This window comes from Magallana gigas, chromosome 7 (assembly GCF_963853765.1).
Source record: "Magallana gigas chromosome 7, xbMagGiga1.1, whole genome shotgun sequence".
Taxonomy (NCBI): domain Eukaryota; kingdom Metazoa; phylum Mollusca; class Bivalvia; order Ostreida; family Ostreidae; genus Magallana; species Magallana gigas.
In genome coordinates, this window is record NC_088859.1 from 37,792,188 (window position 1) to 37,809,743 (window position 17,556).

The window sequence follows — 17,556 nt, forward strand, 5'->3', positions numbered from 1 at the left end:
TTATTTAATTTTTGAAAATCGTTTTAAATTTTTAATTAGAAAAAGAACTTACTTCAAAGTTAAATTACTCATCCAATAGATTACGCGAGTGCGTCCGTAATTGCTCGATTTCATGATTTTTAATCAATATCTGTGATAATTTTGTCTTTCGTTGAATCTCTAGATGTTAGTTTTAAGATGGTGTGGGACACCTGTCGATATTAACGTGGATAAAATAACACAATAATGAAAGTACTTTCACCGTTTTAGAATTTTAAAATTTCACAATATTTGATCAAAAATTAAGTTTTAAAATTTGTTGGAAATGTAAAAATTTATGACTTAAGATTCGCAGTGAATGCTCGAAATAATTGCGCTATGTTGTTAGTTAACAATTTTGGGAAAGAAACAATTCATAAAATTATACTTGATTTTATTTATTTCGATTGGAAATACGTCACAATATAAATATGTCCCTTTTCACCTTAAACTACGTTGCAAAAGGGCCTGCTAATACACTCTACGCAGTTTTAGCCTCGTTAGAATTCCTGGCAAATGCACAGGTTGCTGATGCAATTGTCAGTCCTGCTGCGCACTTCATATTTTGGCATCTGTGCAAATTTGTCAGAAACTGGTACATCAGTATGTGTTTTAAGATACTCGGACGATAAATATCCTAGATCTCAAATCGATTTTGGAAATGACCGCAACTTCAAAATTCTGCTGTCATGACGATGCCACTGATAGCTTTGGTTTAATTTGTTTGAGTTATAAGAATAAATACAATGTATATAGAAGACTAGCATATTTGTAATTTAATATTTATTGTTGAATTAAATATAGATGAATATATCTTCGGAAGCTCAGATTATATTATATTCAGAGCTGACGTCAGTTTGAAGAATTACATGTATAATATATGCGTGCAGTGTGGTAAAAGATTCTATTTTCTGCCAGAGACAATAACATATTTCACCGAGAAGTCGAAGGAACGGGTAAAACAAAATGTGTGCTGTAAAAACGTAAGATCTATATGGTGTCAATTACCGAGAATACAAAATATACTTATACTCTGTTCTTTGTTTACCTAGTCAGCTGTTCGAGGTAAACATTGCCACGTGCATTAGCATATTGGTTGAAACAGCCAATCAAGACGAACCTTCAAACGAGCTTGACTAATCAGAGGAATCATTGCCATTCTCTGCTGAGTAAAATTCATATTTCCGCATAAACATAAACATTTGCGCATATACCAAAACACAAAGGAAGAAGACTTGAAGCAGACATATTTATATCTGCACATTTTCGAGGATGCCTTTTTTAAGTCGGGATTGGCGATCGCCAGGTGACCAGTGGGTGAGGACGAGCGAGGGATGGGAACGTCTCAAACTCTGGCGAATCAAAATATTTGAGCGAATGAATGAAAATATTTTAGCAAGGTATATATTATCAAATTTTTTTTATGTTGAACAGCTGTCTGTTAAATATTAATTATGTTCTCGTTATAGTTGATAAATAAATGGAAAATGGGCTGTGTCAAGCAATATGACTGGTCCGTTTGCAAATGACATTTATTAATGTAATGCACCAGTTTTATATTGTGTACCCATTAGCGCTATACATGCTACACGTCCCGTTGCAGGTTGCTGAGACTGGCAGTCAGTGAGTACGATGACACCTGGCACAAACACCAGCCACACATCCACTACATCAAGGGCATTTCTAAGGAGGTACAATTAATGACGCTAATTAATTAAATACAATTAAATTAATAAAAAATAATTAATTATTGATATGACAATAATAAAAGTACTATATTATATTATAGTATATATGTAAATGCATTAGTCTACAGCACTACAAACACTATAAATAAATAGACCTAGATGAGTAGTGGGTTGAGTTTGGTTACTACAACCCTTGTTTCTGATGCTATCCTTATGACTGAAGTGGCAACCGGTGTTAAAACCATTAATTTTTGCAATTATATAATTTTCTTAGCAAGTCTGATATTTTTGGATGCATTGAATGACTAATTCTGTGACTGACATATGAGTTGGCTCTGAATTGTAAAAATAAAGTTAGGATAGACAGAATCAATTGATAAGGTTTCATTTCTTATAAGCGTCAGATCTGACAAAACAAAGATATTATAAACTAGATCATTTAAGACAAGTCTCTTTTCTGTAATCTTTTATTACCCGGCCAACATATACTTTTTTAAAGTATTTTCAGTAATTGCCACATTTACCCATTTTAAAACTGGTTAAAAAACCCATTCCCTTTACCATTCAAATATATTTATACACCTACCAAGTGTGATTCCCTTTATTTCTTACAAAAACTTATTGATAATTCATAGCTCTATAGAAACTGACAGGACTGAAATTTACAAGCTCCGTTTATTGATTAGTTGAAACCTTCAGCAACCTAAGAAAAATCACGGACTGCACTAATAATCATGCTGATGTCAGACTCAAATTTCTATAAAAGATGATTTGGCTGTTTCTTTTATGTAATGAACTTTTTATTATCAATTTATTAGCTTTTTAAAAGGAAGATGTAAATAAAAAGGATAAAAAAATGGGTTTTTTTATGATTCATGCGGGTATGAAGTTAGTGATCATTGCAGAAAAAATTTACTTATCCTGCTAACGCGGGTTATTTTTTTTCCTGCAATGTCGCCAGCTTCATTAATCCAGCATGAAACGTACACCAAAGAAAGCATTTTATTGTTTTAATTAATAACAGTTTCAACTAGTAGAATAATTTTTCACACAGTTTATATTAAACAATTTGCTTTAATGATTTTTGTTTGACAGAGGAAAGTGATGACTAGTTTGAGTGAGGCATTTGTCCACCTGGATATGACAGGGGCTGTAAGAGACATCAGACGATTCAATTATGTCAAAAAGGTTGGTATATTCCAACACCTTCACGAGAGTATCGGAAAACAATTAATAATTCAAAATTATATCAAGTTGATATTAGAATGAGTAATGTGTGATTAACCATTTAATTTCATTGCCAGTGCATGATTTGTACTTTTTCCCACAGATGATATCATTGTATACATTTATTAAATGGATATGAGGGAAACTGCAAACATGCATAGTCATGCAAGTTTGAGATAAAGACTGAGAGACTCTATGAATCAGTATGAGTCAACAGTTTTGTTTTGCATCAAAGAATGAATTGTTTTGTAGCTGATGTTTTTACTACTGACACGAAACTTTCGATATCTGAGTGGGACTTCACAGAAAAACATCATTAACATTCTAGAGGAAATGACAAATCAAGGTGGGCTTTGCACATATTGCCATCTCTCCAAGCAGGTGTTAATGTAATTTAACCTTGTTTAGTCATCACCCAAGAGGTGTTAATGAATAACAATTGAATGGTATATAATCGCTTTCTGAGAAAAACAAAATAGATCTGCTATTTAGTGGGCATTCATTCATTCTTTATTTCTTTAAGCTTTGCAGATTATACAAATTAAACATAGTAAAGTACAGAAGTGGGTATTTTACAGGAGACCCTATTACATTGTACATACATAAATATGAAAAATTGACATAAGTAAAGGTGAAAAGAATCAAAAGAAGAACATTTAAAATTAATTAAATATATATCGTTTCTTAATTTCATACTATAGTAAATGTATTTGCCGAGGTTACACATATCTTTAAAATTTTCTTTATTAAACAATTGCAACAGCTTGAACATCGATAGTTTCTCATAAAAATACTTTTTAATATATTTTTGACAGTATTCAACATATACTGGACACACTTAAATAAAATGGAATTCATCTTCAACATAATTTTTACATGAAAAGCAGTTCCTATGGGCTCTGTGTGTATAATTGTACCTTCCAGTTTCGATAGCTAAACGATGAGAGGACAATCTTAATTTTGATATACACTGTTGAAATTTTACAGGAATTGACTTTCTAAGGTAATATTCAAGATAAAATCCATCCACTATTAAAATATTTATAAAAATGACATTTCTGCGAATTTTCTATCTTACCAAAAATATCTTGTTTAGCCAGGTCTGCGATTCATGTTAATTACATACACCTTAAATCTTGTTTACAGATAAACTTAATTATTAATCACCAGAATATTGTATACATGTGATCAATATAAAACTGTACAGGTATTTCACCATATTTTGAAATAATTTGCAATAACCCCGTCTTTTATCAAAAGGGGACCGATTTATATCAGACAATAATCAGGAACTTTAACTTGTGTTTAAATTTTAACAGGACACTGCAGCATTGAATATCAAATGAACTATAAAATGCTTAAATCAGACAATTCTCACATTTGACAGTCCTTAAGACGGATACCAATGTACCAGCCATGAAGGCTCTGCTGAACTGTGCAGTTAACACACTGACAGACGGACAGTACTCTCACATTGGCAGTGAGTGTCTGTGGAACAAACACAGGGCAACAGTGTCCAAAACAGTCGCCAAGCTGGAAAAGTACCAATTAAAACAGGTACCGGGTAATAATAGACACCCTCATATCATCACAATTTTTACAGAATTATATACTGTAGAAGCAGAAATATTTGTCGAGGATTAATGAACACAGAGTTGTACGTAATACATTTTAAAGATTACGATATGAAGAAATTAAATGCCAACGAAATTTTATTTGTTTTAAAAACAACAAAATTTTGACCAAACGAAAATATGTGATTCTACAGTAGATACCAGGATCTCATAGAGTTATCTCTCTTGTAGTATTTTATTAATACATTGTATTCTAAAAAATGACAACTTTTGAAAAATTCAGTAACATATTATTTAAAGCTTGTATGGTTTTTGCAGGAATAGGGTTTTCAACAAACTAGGGTCGATTTAATGAATTCATTCATACATAAATTTATATACAAGGTCACATTAATGAATATTTTGTATACATCAATGGGAATGCCATTTAGAGATGAACTTTGTTAGCTGAATCTGCATGCAGACTGTTCAAAAGATATAACCAATTGCAAAACACACTCTCGTTTTCAGTACACTGTTCTAGAAAATTATACTTAATATATTCTGTTCATTTCTGTTTTGTTTTATCAGAGACATTGTGATGGAAAGCCCACATTGGATGATCTTCCGGAAGATTGCTTACGGTGCATCTTCAGGAAGCTGTCTAATCACAGTGACATCATCCACACTGGTCAGACAAACCAAACCAATCACACAGTCTCCTCGCACATGTTGCTATGGAAACAGCTCTGCTTCTTCCACTTCACTGACCAGCAGCTTGTTGTCTTCTTGCCTCAAGAACTCGATATCAACGAAGATCGAGTGAACTGGAGATACATCTACAGGCGCTGCTACAAGTACGCTGTTTATATATTAATGATTTATATTATTTCGCATAATAGCCTTCAGTGTTTTTTATTTCATCTTTCATCAATTTTAACGTGGATAGCAATGATAATTTACCAGTTCATTCAAAGTCTTAGTAAACTTTTTTTTTGCTGTTAGATACACTTAAAGTTTTGGAAGAAAAACATCTTTTCACTTGTAAGATAAAGTAATAATTTTTCCACATAGTTTTTGTTTAAAAAAAAACTTCTTAAAATTTGGAAAACTGTCTTTTAAAAGATTCTATTCCTTTCAAAGAATAACTTATGAGTCAGATTGATGCTCTGTGATTGACCAGATAAAACTGTAAAATTTATGCTCCAGTTAATGATCCTGTTTCTTCTCAGGCGGTTTGGAATGAAGGACATTTTTGCAGACCACCTGGCAATTTGTTGTCATTGTGACACACTCTTTTGGCAGGTATGTGGAAAGGTGTTCCTGTGAAAGTTTAAATAGAAAATAATAAATACTTTCAAAGTTCGCACAATGAATTTTAAAAAAAGAATAAAAGATTGAATTCTCTGATTTGAAATTGCCATATTTTGCATAATTTTTAATTAAAAAATATGCAAGGAGAATAAAAGAAATTAAAAAAGTAATTTATGAGAGTTTTCAATGTGCTTCTGTTCCAGTCCATTGGGCATCCATGCTTCAGTGATTCTGAGCTTAAGTCAAGGCCACTCTCCCCAGAGGCCTTCCTAGATCTGTTTGTGTTGTAAAAGGCATTTCCATGACGATTGTCATTTGGAGAAACAGTGCCCAGAACGGGATATAATGATCTGATGTTTGTTGTATCTCCACCAATTAAATAGAAGATCTGAGACCACAATTACAGTGAAATTAAGAGTCGCAAAACAATGTCGTAATTCAATTTTCGTTGACTTGAGCAATGTTGGATGCATGAAACAATATTGACTGTGTCAATGATTACCGTTAACATTGTCTCTAGCAATGAAGTAACTTTGCAATATTCATACACTGCATTCAAAATCCATCCATATTGAAGATTTGGAGAATGAAAATCATTTTTACTTTCAAGTTTATGTAACTGTATATGGAACATGTTGATGGATGTTCCTGAGAACTCTCTGGTTAATTTAGTACAGTAACAAGCCGTGTTGATATTGCTATTTGATGGTGTATTTACACCACTGAATGAGGAGGAGGAAACACTTGACAAGTATTCTAGTTTTTTTCTGTAATTAATATAATTGAAAAGGAAGCAAGTGTTTCATGTATAAAATTGGATGTATATAAATTTTGACATTTTCAGTATTTTTTATGTTGTCGTTGCAAATTCCAATGCAATTATGTTTACTTGTTGTTGTGCCAAGGGCTTTCTCAGTGCTTTCAAATAATCATATTTCTTTATTTATATAAGTATAGTTTAATTTTGTTGAAAATGCGTAAATTAGTGCAATTTTGTAAATACACATTATACATATCTAGTATCACTTTATCTTATCATGAATGTTCCAGGATAAGATTTAGTGATTCCTTTCTTGTTGTATGGGGGAGAGATCTACAGCAGTATGTTATTTAGAAATCTACAAAGTTTGTCATTTCTATGTGAACAGAAATTATTTTTTTGATGAAATGAATATCAAACTGCATGTATTCCGATCGATGTCAATTTTGAATCAGTTGTTATATTTGAAAATGAAACTACAAAAAGATCAGCTACAAAGAATTTTTTTTCCAAGTATTAAAAAAACAACAACATTTTTAAAAATTATAATTGAACAAATAGTTTTATGAAAAATATGTCCCAATAGTGATTTGAGCCTTTAAAGTTATTGAATTTAAATGTGTTTTTTTATAACCAGTGTTTTTTACAAATATGAAAAGATATTTAACATTATTAATAATTCCTGATAATTCCTGATGACAGATTTGGAAATTTTAAAGATCAAATGTTTAATAAAGTGTTATTATCCTCCACCCCCCCCCCCCCCCCCCCCCCAACTAATGTACTGGTATTTCATGTTTGTGTGATGTGATGAATTATTAAATATTAATCCTCTATCCTTGTCATAAATTTGCTACTTTCTGTGCATTTTTCTAAATAAGTTATAATGTATAAAACGTTTTGTATGGGAAATTGAAAATGGAGAGATTGAGTGATGGAGAGAAGCGAGTCTTAATTGTCATGTAAAAGTATGAACTCTATAGTACTAGTATATTTAACAAGTACTGAAACTATTGAGGACTTTGTTTTGTTGTTGCATTTACTTTTACCTTCCCTAATGTGAAGTGTTAATATTATTAAAGTACAAATTGTTTTTATTTTGGGTTTTTTTATTTTTATTTTTGACAAGACATATAAATTTATTGGTTCCAAAGGGTGGAGATAGATGGAATTATGGCTTGCACCATAGAAGCGTTGTAGCTTTGGTGAAGGCATTTTCATTCATGGTGGTAGGTCCAATATCTGCATAATAATTTTTAAGAATGAAAAAGCAGTTTTATGGAAATGACACCAAAGAATGAATAAGTGGCCATGCTCAACCTTCAAATCGAAGCTTGGATGCACAGTTTGGGATAAAACAAGATTAAGATACACCTGTCAATAGACATGCACGCCTAATGAGGCATGCAGGAAACTAAATCTAGGTGTAGGAAATAAAAGTTTGTTTAGGTTTTCAATTTTTTGCTGTCACGGCCTCGGTACCTTGCTACTGAGCAATTCAGAAACGTTTAGATATATTTCTTCTCCACTGACCTTTCGTAGCCTTTCGTTTTGAGCTACGTGTTCTTAATTGAAAAATTGGTTGATTTAATGAAATGTAAATCTTATATCTTTGATCTTCAGAATTTCTCAAAAATAAGCCTGAATGCTAATGGGACATGATTATAGCCATGAATGCTTTGATAAGGTGTGAGAAAAAGATGTACATATGAACACTTTTGGCTCAGAGATCAATTTCCTTAACTTTACACCGTATAATAATACGTGATCTCTCAAGGCTGAGCGTGTATTGGACAATGACACGGGTCTTAGTGTGGATTAATTCCGTCAGCCTGGTCTTAGACCGTCAATTTGCTGTAAATTTACTGGTGTTGAAATGAATGGGATATAATCTCTCCGTGGTGTTTATTTTACTATTACAATGTGTCATCTATTTTCAATATTAAATAAAATAATTCAAAACTAACTTAAATACTTCTAAAATAAGTCTCCTTGACCTGCAGCTATAAATTTTCAACCGAATTATTGTGTTTAAAACTGTTTACTTCAAATTACTTTCAATTTAACGAGAGAGAAAAAAGATAAAGAGGGGGGAGTGTTAAACATTTGGGAACAAGTAGTCTGTAGGCAAGTTTTTCTGTTCCATTGCTTACATATATAATCTTCGCTAGAGGAGTGAAGTGAAATCTTTGCCTGCGAAGATGGTATATACATGTAGGCACGCAACATAGTTTTCATGGAAAAGCCCAACTTGCCCCCCCCCCCCTCCCCAAATCTTGACAAGATCCCCCTCTCCCATAAATGATATATAACTGAAGGATAGCATCCCCAGCCCATAATTCAAAATCCCAATTATTATAGATTTACGATCTTCCAGTTTTGATTTATAATATTTCTTTCAATATCATTTTTATGTCGAAATTGATTAAGGGAAATGTGGAAGACCCAGTTTTCTTTCAAAGTGACAATTGTGGATATGATAAAAAGGTCGAGTTGCAATAAAAGTTGGGAGGAGCCCCCACCCCCCTTAACCATTTTGCTACGTGTCTGTTAACTCTACATCGTCGGTATTTATTTTCATGCTTTTTAATTTATTCTTCATGCCTTTTGATATATTTTTCCTCTAACAAATTGATGCTATAGTGTTAACACTTTGTGACATAATTAATGGGCAGTAATATCAGAAATTAAGTATATAAATGTAGTATCATTGCACATATTTTGAAGTTTAAAAAGTTAAACATTAACGGTAGAATATCTTTTTCTGACAGTGTCCAGAAATAAAGGAGAAATGATTAACACATGTAGTAAATAATATTGAATTTTCAATATTGACTATGAAAACCAAGGTATCCTCATTATTTGTCTTTCGTTTGATGCGGCCACCATCTAGTGTAACAAATGGCATTAAAGCCTCAAACTGCATTACTATGCAAAAGGAAGTGGCGTTTATGGTACGTTTAATTTCATCAAAGATTTACGATCTTACAAATCACCGTTCTCCTTCAATCTATTTCTATTTCTTCACTTTTCTGTTTTGCAGCTATTATGTGTTAAATTGCATATTTGTACCACTTCAAAACTGTTTAAAGTACAAATCCTGCAATTCACATAATTAGAAGGCTAAAAAAAATAACAAAGAATAAAAGGGTACTTTTTTCTTATATAGAAGCGTTAGAGATGGAGCACTTCTTTGGAAATAACAGAGGATCTAAAGAATGTTTTTATCGCTCCTGATATCTACAAAAAGGTGTAAGTTTCCCATTTTATATTCATTCTATAATGAAATAAAAATGTTTCGAAATATTCCCACAGTTATATCCCCCCTTTATCCTTATAGATATGACCTATTTAGAGATATCGCAGATATTACTCACAAGTTGAAATAACTATATATAGGCCAGCAATAAAAGAAGTGGCAATGCGTTGGCTTAACTGCTCCCTTAAAATTTTCCACCTCATGCATGGATGTTAACAGTTGGGGATGATCTGTCCATTTACGGCAAATCCAACAAGACCATCAACTTATCATATTGAATGACATTACTCATCCTTAGCAGAAAAGAAAAATGTGTTCATCGGAGGAAATTAACGACAAGAAATTTTAATCAAATTTATCATATTTAGATGTACTTGTTTTGTTGAATCATGTCAGTAATCTTTTACCTCCTCCCCTCCAGACAATGGCTTTGGGGTGTTTTTTTGCAAATATGTCGTAAACACTTCTTAAACTTCTGTTAGATTGTTTTAAATAATTAATTTAAGAATGAGCATACCAAAAAAAGCACACTAGTTAGTTATCCAATTTCATTAAATAAATATGAAATAAAAAAAACCCACAGAAATTCGATTGTGGCTATTTTGGCACTGGGATACTCTTGATGAAGACGATTTTAATTGTCTTTTTTTGAATATGGGAATATTTAGAAGGCCGATACGGCTCAATTTAAAAAAGGGTAAAAAAATAATAAATTTAACTCGTTATAGCGATAGATAGCACAATGTATCTTGTTATGACGAGTTAATATTTCGTTACTGTTATCTCGTTATTTCGAGAAAGTTATCTCGTTTTAAAGGGGCATGATCACGATTTTGGTCAAAATTTATTTCCCAAATCTTAATGTTTACAATGCTTCACTATGGCATGTTTAATAGTCATTTCAAATTGGAGTGCCATTCGTTTAGTTATAAGCGAGTTACAGAGCTTACAATTCTTTGCTATATAAACAAAGCTTTTGTTTACGTTTTGAATGTTGAAGTAAAAATTTCTGTTGTAGACCTAAATGAATATGTTAAACGTTAGGAACTTTTTAGTCATGCTTAAAATGAATAAGCAGACAAAAATTCAACTTGAAAACGAAATTTGACTGATATAATGAACCTATGTAAACAAAAACAGGGCACGAGCCTTGTTTACATGACAAGAAATAGTGAGCCCTGTATTTTGCTAAAACTCTACAACTGGCCCTCAAATTTCACTTGATCACTAGAAATGCATTCCTCAAGCATTATGAATAATAAAAACAGAAAAAGAAAATTTGACCAAAATCGTGACCATGCCCCTTTAACGGGTTTGTGATCTCGTTAAAACGAGTTAGTTATATTGTCACAACGAGTTAGTTAACTTGTTATAGAGAAAAAAAACTAAAAGGAGATACATATCTACTAACTCATAAAAACGAGATACTATAATGTCATTCGTTTAAACTATATACTAATTTTATTTTAATGAGGTAACTAACTCGTGAAAGCAAAATAACTAACTCGTTAGTATTGGATAATTAACTCGTTATAACGAGATACTTACTTTAAATTAAGCTATACAAACTCGTAGTAACAAGGTACTTTTACTCGTTACGAGTTTAGTATTTTTTAAAAACATTTTTAAAAAAATGTTTTAGCCTATTTGGCTTTTGTATATCAGGTTTTCCTATATCAGGGTTTTCGTAACATATACACATCACAGGAACTCAACAATTGAATTCAATGAGTAAACACCCTCCTTTTGGCATCGTTTGTTTTCAATCATTATCATTCTGTTAGTCAGAAAAGTCAGAGCTGACCACACGGCCACTGTGACTAACGAGGATTGGACCTTTATCATCCCCTATGTAGGGTGAACCATTTATATCTCCCTCCCCTCACATGACAGCCGACTAATTAGGGCCCCCCAACTATCCAGTATTTAATGTTCATTAAGAAATAGGACTCATAAACATTGTCCGAGGCAAAATGAAGGTAAGTTGCATTGTTTTGTAACAATTCTTCTAGAATTGTGAGGAATTCCAAAGGTTAAAACTTTCTAATTGTTTTTAAAATTTGATTTTTACATAATTGCAAAGATATTCCAAATATCGTATTAAGTTAATGCATTTTCACGCTATTTTAAATTCTACATTTTTATCACATTCAATTCTGCAACAATATCTTGAAAGAACACGCATAGAATGATATAACTTTCCTTATACGATAACTTGTGATTTTAAAATTTTATAACTCATCTAGTGTTTAATTGCAAGCCAAGAAAATTAATCGAATTAACTAGAATTGTCTTTGGTATGTTTAAGAGATATTGAGACAACACTTTTTTAAATTGCTAAATAAATCCGCAATTCTCCATATTTGGAGTTTTAACATTATTATTCACCGTATCGAACAGTTACTGTACTGATATTAATGGACAATTATAAAAATGGAAAAAAAATTCTCTATGCCCAATTTTGTATCTTTTTCGGTTTGATGTTTATGGCCCATATATTGGTGAATTGTCGATGTTAATGCCAATTTATAGCTTAATGTAACATTACTAACTAAACCGAGAAATTGGCCACATTTTTAACTTGTACCACCTGTACCACTTATATGGTTATGAGAGAATAAATGAATTTGAATTCAACAAAAGCAAAACTCCTCAGTTTTTATGGTCTTTACGAAGACACGATTGGGTTTGAACCTTGACAAAACGGTCAATGTCCTCTGTAGCAACTCTACATCTTGTAAGATGAAAAGGCAATGATTCTTAATCACCACAATATACTTACCATCATTTGAAAATATGATTTAAATATCGAATTATTGCTCATCAGGAAATATAAGATAATTAAGATGACCATATTCAATCACACTGTTTCATAAGTACTTGATTTAAGACTTAGGTAGAATAAAGGTTTACAATAAAAAGTCATTTAAGGATACATGTACATTGAAAAAACATGTGGTTAAGACAAAGGGAAAAAAATCTGTGAGAAGGCTTAAAGAAAATTAACCCCATGACCCTTGCCAAATACAGAAAGTGTCTAAAGAGCCCCCGGACTAAGGCATCTAATGGGCGAAAAAAAATGGCCCCACAGCGCATTAATAATCACACAGTCACATTAATAATCACCCAGGTGACCCTGTCCTTGTCACTTTATGCGTCTCTGTTGTTCATGAGTCATTGGTGTTTAGATTTCATAGTTTATTGTATATTGTATATTTATTTCATGAATCTTCATAACTATTTTGCAGACCGCAATTCTTGCACACGTTTGTCTCTTTATACTTATGACCAAAACGAGTGCGAGCCAATCCCCCTTTAGGAACTCGGACAAGGAGTGCCGAACGATGCTGCCATCTCGAGCAAGATCACCGCCAAGAGAAGACAAAAGTCTTTATGAAGTTCGTGTTAGTGACACAATATACCATGAAGATATGCATCACATCGAAGGTATTGTACACATTTGATGCTAAAATAGATTCTAGATTCATAAATTCCATTGTACGCCATTCAATGTGCAATCGGGTATCATTTTTGAAATACATGCATTCTATAAAGCAAGGGTTACATGTACTATTAATATTCTTTACAGATATCTTACTGAAATTCTTCCATTCAATTGCAAATCTGTTATTGCATGAAAAACTCTTACATGCAAAGATCATGGTTCTTATCAAAACTAACATTACTAAACACAAAATCTTAATGGATTTCAAAGTTCTTTATCAATAGTTCAATATATTTTGTTTTCCAGTTAGCATAGTGAACATGACGAGTCGTCCTATTGGTTGGGTCTTACTTCAGCCCCGACTGAAAGGGTGTGACGGACCGGATGTAGATCACAACATCGGAGAGTTTGAGATGCTCCCCGGAAATGATTATTTCGAGTTTTTGAACTGTAGACAAAATCCAAAGGTATGCCAAATGTGCATATGTTACGTAATGTGTAATGCTAATATTACTTGATTTGTGTACAGGTATGATTGATTTGTTTCTTAAATTTAGGGCGCTGTTGTAACAAAACAATGGTCAGGAAAACCTTATGAAGGAAAAATTGAAGTCAACTTCGTCATAACCACTACCAAAAGAAAGATTAAATTCAGGTATATGCTAGTATTTATATACATATTATGTTGATGATTATGATATGGGATGAGAAATGCCAAAGGAAAATTCAAGTAGCACTTTGGAAATCCTTTTCTTTGGAAATACAGTGTGGCTTATGTACAGTACCATTACTCAAAGGATTCATTGTCCCCAATTCAGCGTTATAACACTGTTCGTCGAACCTTTACAGCATTGTACTACAAAGTGTTTTCAATTCAAAAACCTCTCACAGACGAATTAAAAGTTCTCTGAAATACGAAAAACATTCTTAGGACGTTAATGGGTTAATGGCCTCCACAGAGGGTTAACAAACTTATCATCAAATTAAAAGATATAATTCTCTATTGAAATAAAATATATATTGCTTGTTTAATGACAGATTTTTTCATTGCACTGTACATGAGATCATTTCGACTACTTAAAGGTTTATTTTGCCATCAAACTAACTACCGTAAAAAATGTTCAAAGTCCTTCAATGCTGAAAGTCTACATCAGACTTTGATTTAATGTATATCAATTCCATTTCATTCTCGTTTTACTTTCGTTGAAATAAGATATTCTGTTGTTATCTAAAAGTGCATTTTATGGAAATAATCTCTCGGCCAATCTATTTATGAAATGGCTGCATTGTTGTGAAGCGTCGGTAATTGAGCATTTATTTGGGTCACTCTCCATTTAACAAGATCAGAAACATGACAATCTCCACTGATATAAGATATAACCTGCAAATAAAAATCATTTTAGAGCATATTTAAACCATCGTTTAACCTGGGAATGGAATGGAAGATCATGCGGATTACACAACAAATAAAAAAACACAGCATATAAATGTACTACCATTAACTACTATAGCATTGCATTGGATCGCAATTTAAAACTTAAATGAGTTTTCCATTTCGGTGGAACATTCTCGCTGGTATGTAAAATTACAATCAATCAATCAGTCGGATTGCATTGCGGCTTCAGTCGACATCCTTTTTATCAATTGTTACAGAAAGGGTGAAATAAAATACATTTTCTACCGCCTGTGAAGCAAGCCAAACTTATATTTTGATTCTACTTAGACCAAGGTCTGAAAAGTATTCTCATACTTTTTTCATTTTAAAAGAAATCCATATATCACCCTTTTTTGTAGAATAGTTTTCAAATATTCAAATATAATTTGGACACTCAGAGAAACCAATTTTAGAAACCCGGAAAGCTCTCATTTGGATTTCTTATTTCAGGGCCACTATCATTAGCCCAGATGGTAACATCTATCTACATAATGACAGCGAGGAAATTCGTTACATTTCGCTAAAGGGAACAGATCTCAGTAAAGCAGAGGAATGTCCAAAGATCAAACATTTTGCCCTTCAAGTTGAGTCAAACAATGAAGCTAATTCATGCCATACGAGCAATTATTTCATATTTATAGTGTTTTTATTTGGTTTGTCGTATTTTTACTAATTTGTGATTTGGACAAAACTCTTCACCGAACAAGAGGTGATATCAAAGGAATTCCAACGTTAATCGTGTGACGCTTGCCTCGTAAGCAGGAAATGCGCATGCCCAGTTCATTGACATCAGACAGACGCCTGCCATGACAAGTCAACTTTATCATCATCTCATCAGTGAAGAAGACCGTGAAATGGACATAAACACTAATTCTCATTGACTACAAAATCAGTTTACGTATGAAATCTGCGTGGAGGCGACAGTTGTAGCAGATTTGGTATCTTTAAAATCCATTAATGTTATTTAACAAAAAAATTTAAGTCGATTTTTGAATAAATTTGCGATATCTTATGTGAGTTTCTTTGATGTATCAGTAATGATTTACATTTTGGGTGCCTCGGTCGTCGTAAATTAAATTGTAATCATAGACATCGAAAAACAAACCGTCTTATAGGTATTACATTCATAATTTTTGTTAAATCAAAAATATTGCTTTTAACGGACGAAACAAGGTAGGATTAGAATATATCGCTATCAGTAGAAATAAAACAAATTGAAAATAAATGCAACGCTCCTTTTGTAATCATTATATAAACCAAAAAACGAGACATACGTGGAGGAGAAACCAATTGTTTTAATGGAGTCAAATAAAACTTTTATGGACAATTTTGAATTGAACAACTGGTCAATGTAAAATAACAACTTTCATCATAAATAATCACAAATAGGACGATTTTATTCAACATGATTAATAAAACATTCAAAGAATAAAAAAAATCTAAATGCGATTACATTTTTCATTCTTATGATATAAATATTTAAAATTTAGTACGTCTTTTATTGCAACAGTTATGTTTTTTTTTTACATTTCTCAGTAATAAGAAATACGTAAAAAAAAAAAACCCAAAAACCCACAATACACGAGATTGAACCAATGATACCCCTATTGAATGAGCATTTAATATGTTATTTTTTTTACATATCATTTAACGAAACATATTAATATATTTTCACATCACACCTGAAAGTTGGCGATTTTTTTGGCTTGATGTAATATGATGTATATTTGATTAAGCATGGTCTTCAATTTCACAAAATATATTACATTTTTATAACTTATTGAGCAATAAACGAAATAAAATGATTCAAGCAAAATGTTTATGATTGGTGTTACCTAAATGTTTTTTAATTATTCAAAATAGAAATAAATAACTATGTTTTTTCTACTACTCTATTCATAAATTAACATTTTCATTACAAATACACATTGAATTTCTTCTGCATAAGTCTGTATATCCTTTTTTATATTCTTTCTACTGCTGGGTTGCGTTAATGGTTTATTATACTTTCATGTTAAATACTGAAATCTGATTGGTTTAGACGCAGTTGATAATCCGTTCTATTACCCTCAGCGTTAGCAACACGCTTAGCAACGCGCTTAGCAACGGGTAACACAACGAAATGTTACATGCGCGTAAATTATGCGCGTACGGTTTGCCGTGGAATTGACGTCATTTTTATATAAAAGCAGTAAAAATCTCTAAAATTAAGACATTCAATATAATAAAATGAATAGTGCCTGTTTGGGAGGATAACAGTTGAAATTGATACCCCTCGAAAATCATTGTCAACCTCCGCTTCGCGTCGGTTGACAATGGTTTCCTCGGCATGTCAATTTCAACTGTTACCCTCCTAAACAGGCACTATTTATATATTATTTGACTTTCATGTTAAATACTGAAATCTGATTGGTTTAGACGCATAATCCGTTCTATTATCCCCAGCGTTAGCAACACACTTGGCAACGGGTAACATAACGAATTGTTACATGCGCGTAAATGATGAGCATACCGTTCGCAGTAGAATTCAAGGCATTCATGTAGAAAAACAGTTAAGTTTTCTTTAAAATTGACATTCAGTATAATAAAATAAATAGTGCCTGTTTGGGAGGATAACAGTTGAAATCGACACCCCTCGAAAACCATTGTCAACCTCCACTTCGCGTCGGTTGACAATCGTTTTCTCTGGGTGTCAATTTCAATTGTTACCCTCCCAAACAGGCACTATTTATATAATGTTACCTAAACGAAACAACTGGTTACATCAGGAACAAGGGTCAGAGAAAAAGAATGTTTCGAAAATAAATAAGATGAATTTCCTCTGATACACAAATGTATTCACTGTATTGAAACTCAA

At 32.3% G+C, this 17,556-nt stretch overlaps 2 protein-coding genes across 2 annotated transcripts; both read left to right on the forward strand.

Moving 5' to 3' along the window:
* The first annotated feature begins 1,188 nt into the window (after positions 1–1,188).
* On the forward strand, positions 1,189–6,225 carry LOC105331534 (F-box only protein 25). The gene is made up of 8 exons (XM_066066287.1): positions 1,189–1,418; positions 1,622–1,709; positions 2,802–2,894; positions 3,186–3,279; positions 4,321–4,490; positions 5,078–5,343; positions 5,719–5,791; positions 6,004–6,225. The coding sequence occupies exons 1-8, from the start codon at positions 1,291–1,293 to the stop codon at positions 6,088–6,090; spliced, it is 999 nt and encodes a 332-aa protein (XP_065922359.1). The 5' UTR covers positions 1,189–1,290; the 3' UTR covers positions 6,091–6,225.
* Positions 6,226–11,555: 5,330 nt separating this feature from the next.
* LOC105331533 (uncharacterized) lies at positions 11,556–15,708 on the forward strand. The gene is made up of 5 exons (XM_011433768.4): positions 11,556–11,798; positions 13,068–13,266; positions 13,571–13,731; positions 13,822–13,919; positions 15,150–15,708. The coding sequence occupies exons 1-5, from the start codon at positions 11,793–11,795 to the stop codon at positions 15,370–15,372; spliced, it is 687 nt and encodes a 228-aa protein (XP_011432070.3). The 5' UTR covers positions 11,556–11,792; the 3' UTR covers positions 15,373–15,708.
* Positions 15,709–17,556: the final 1,848 nt, after the last annotated feature.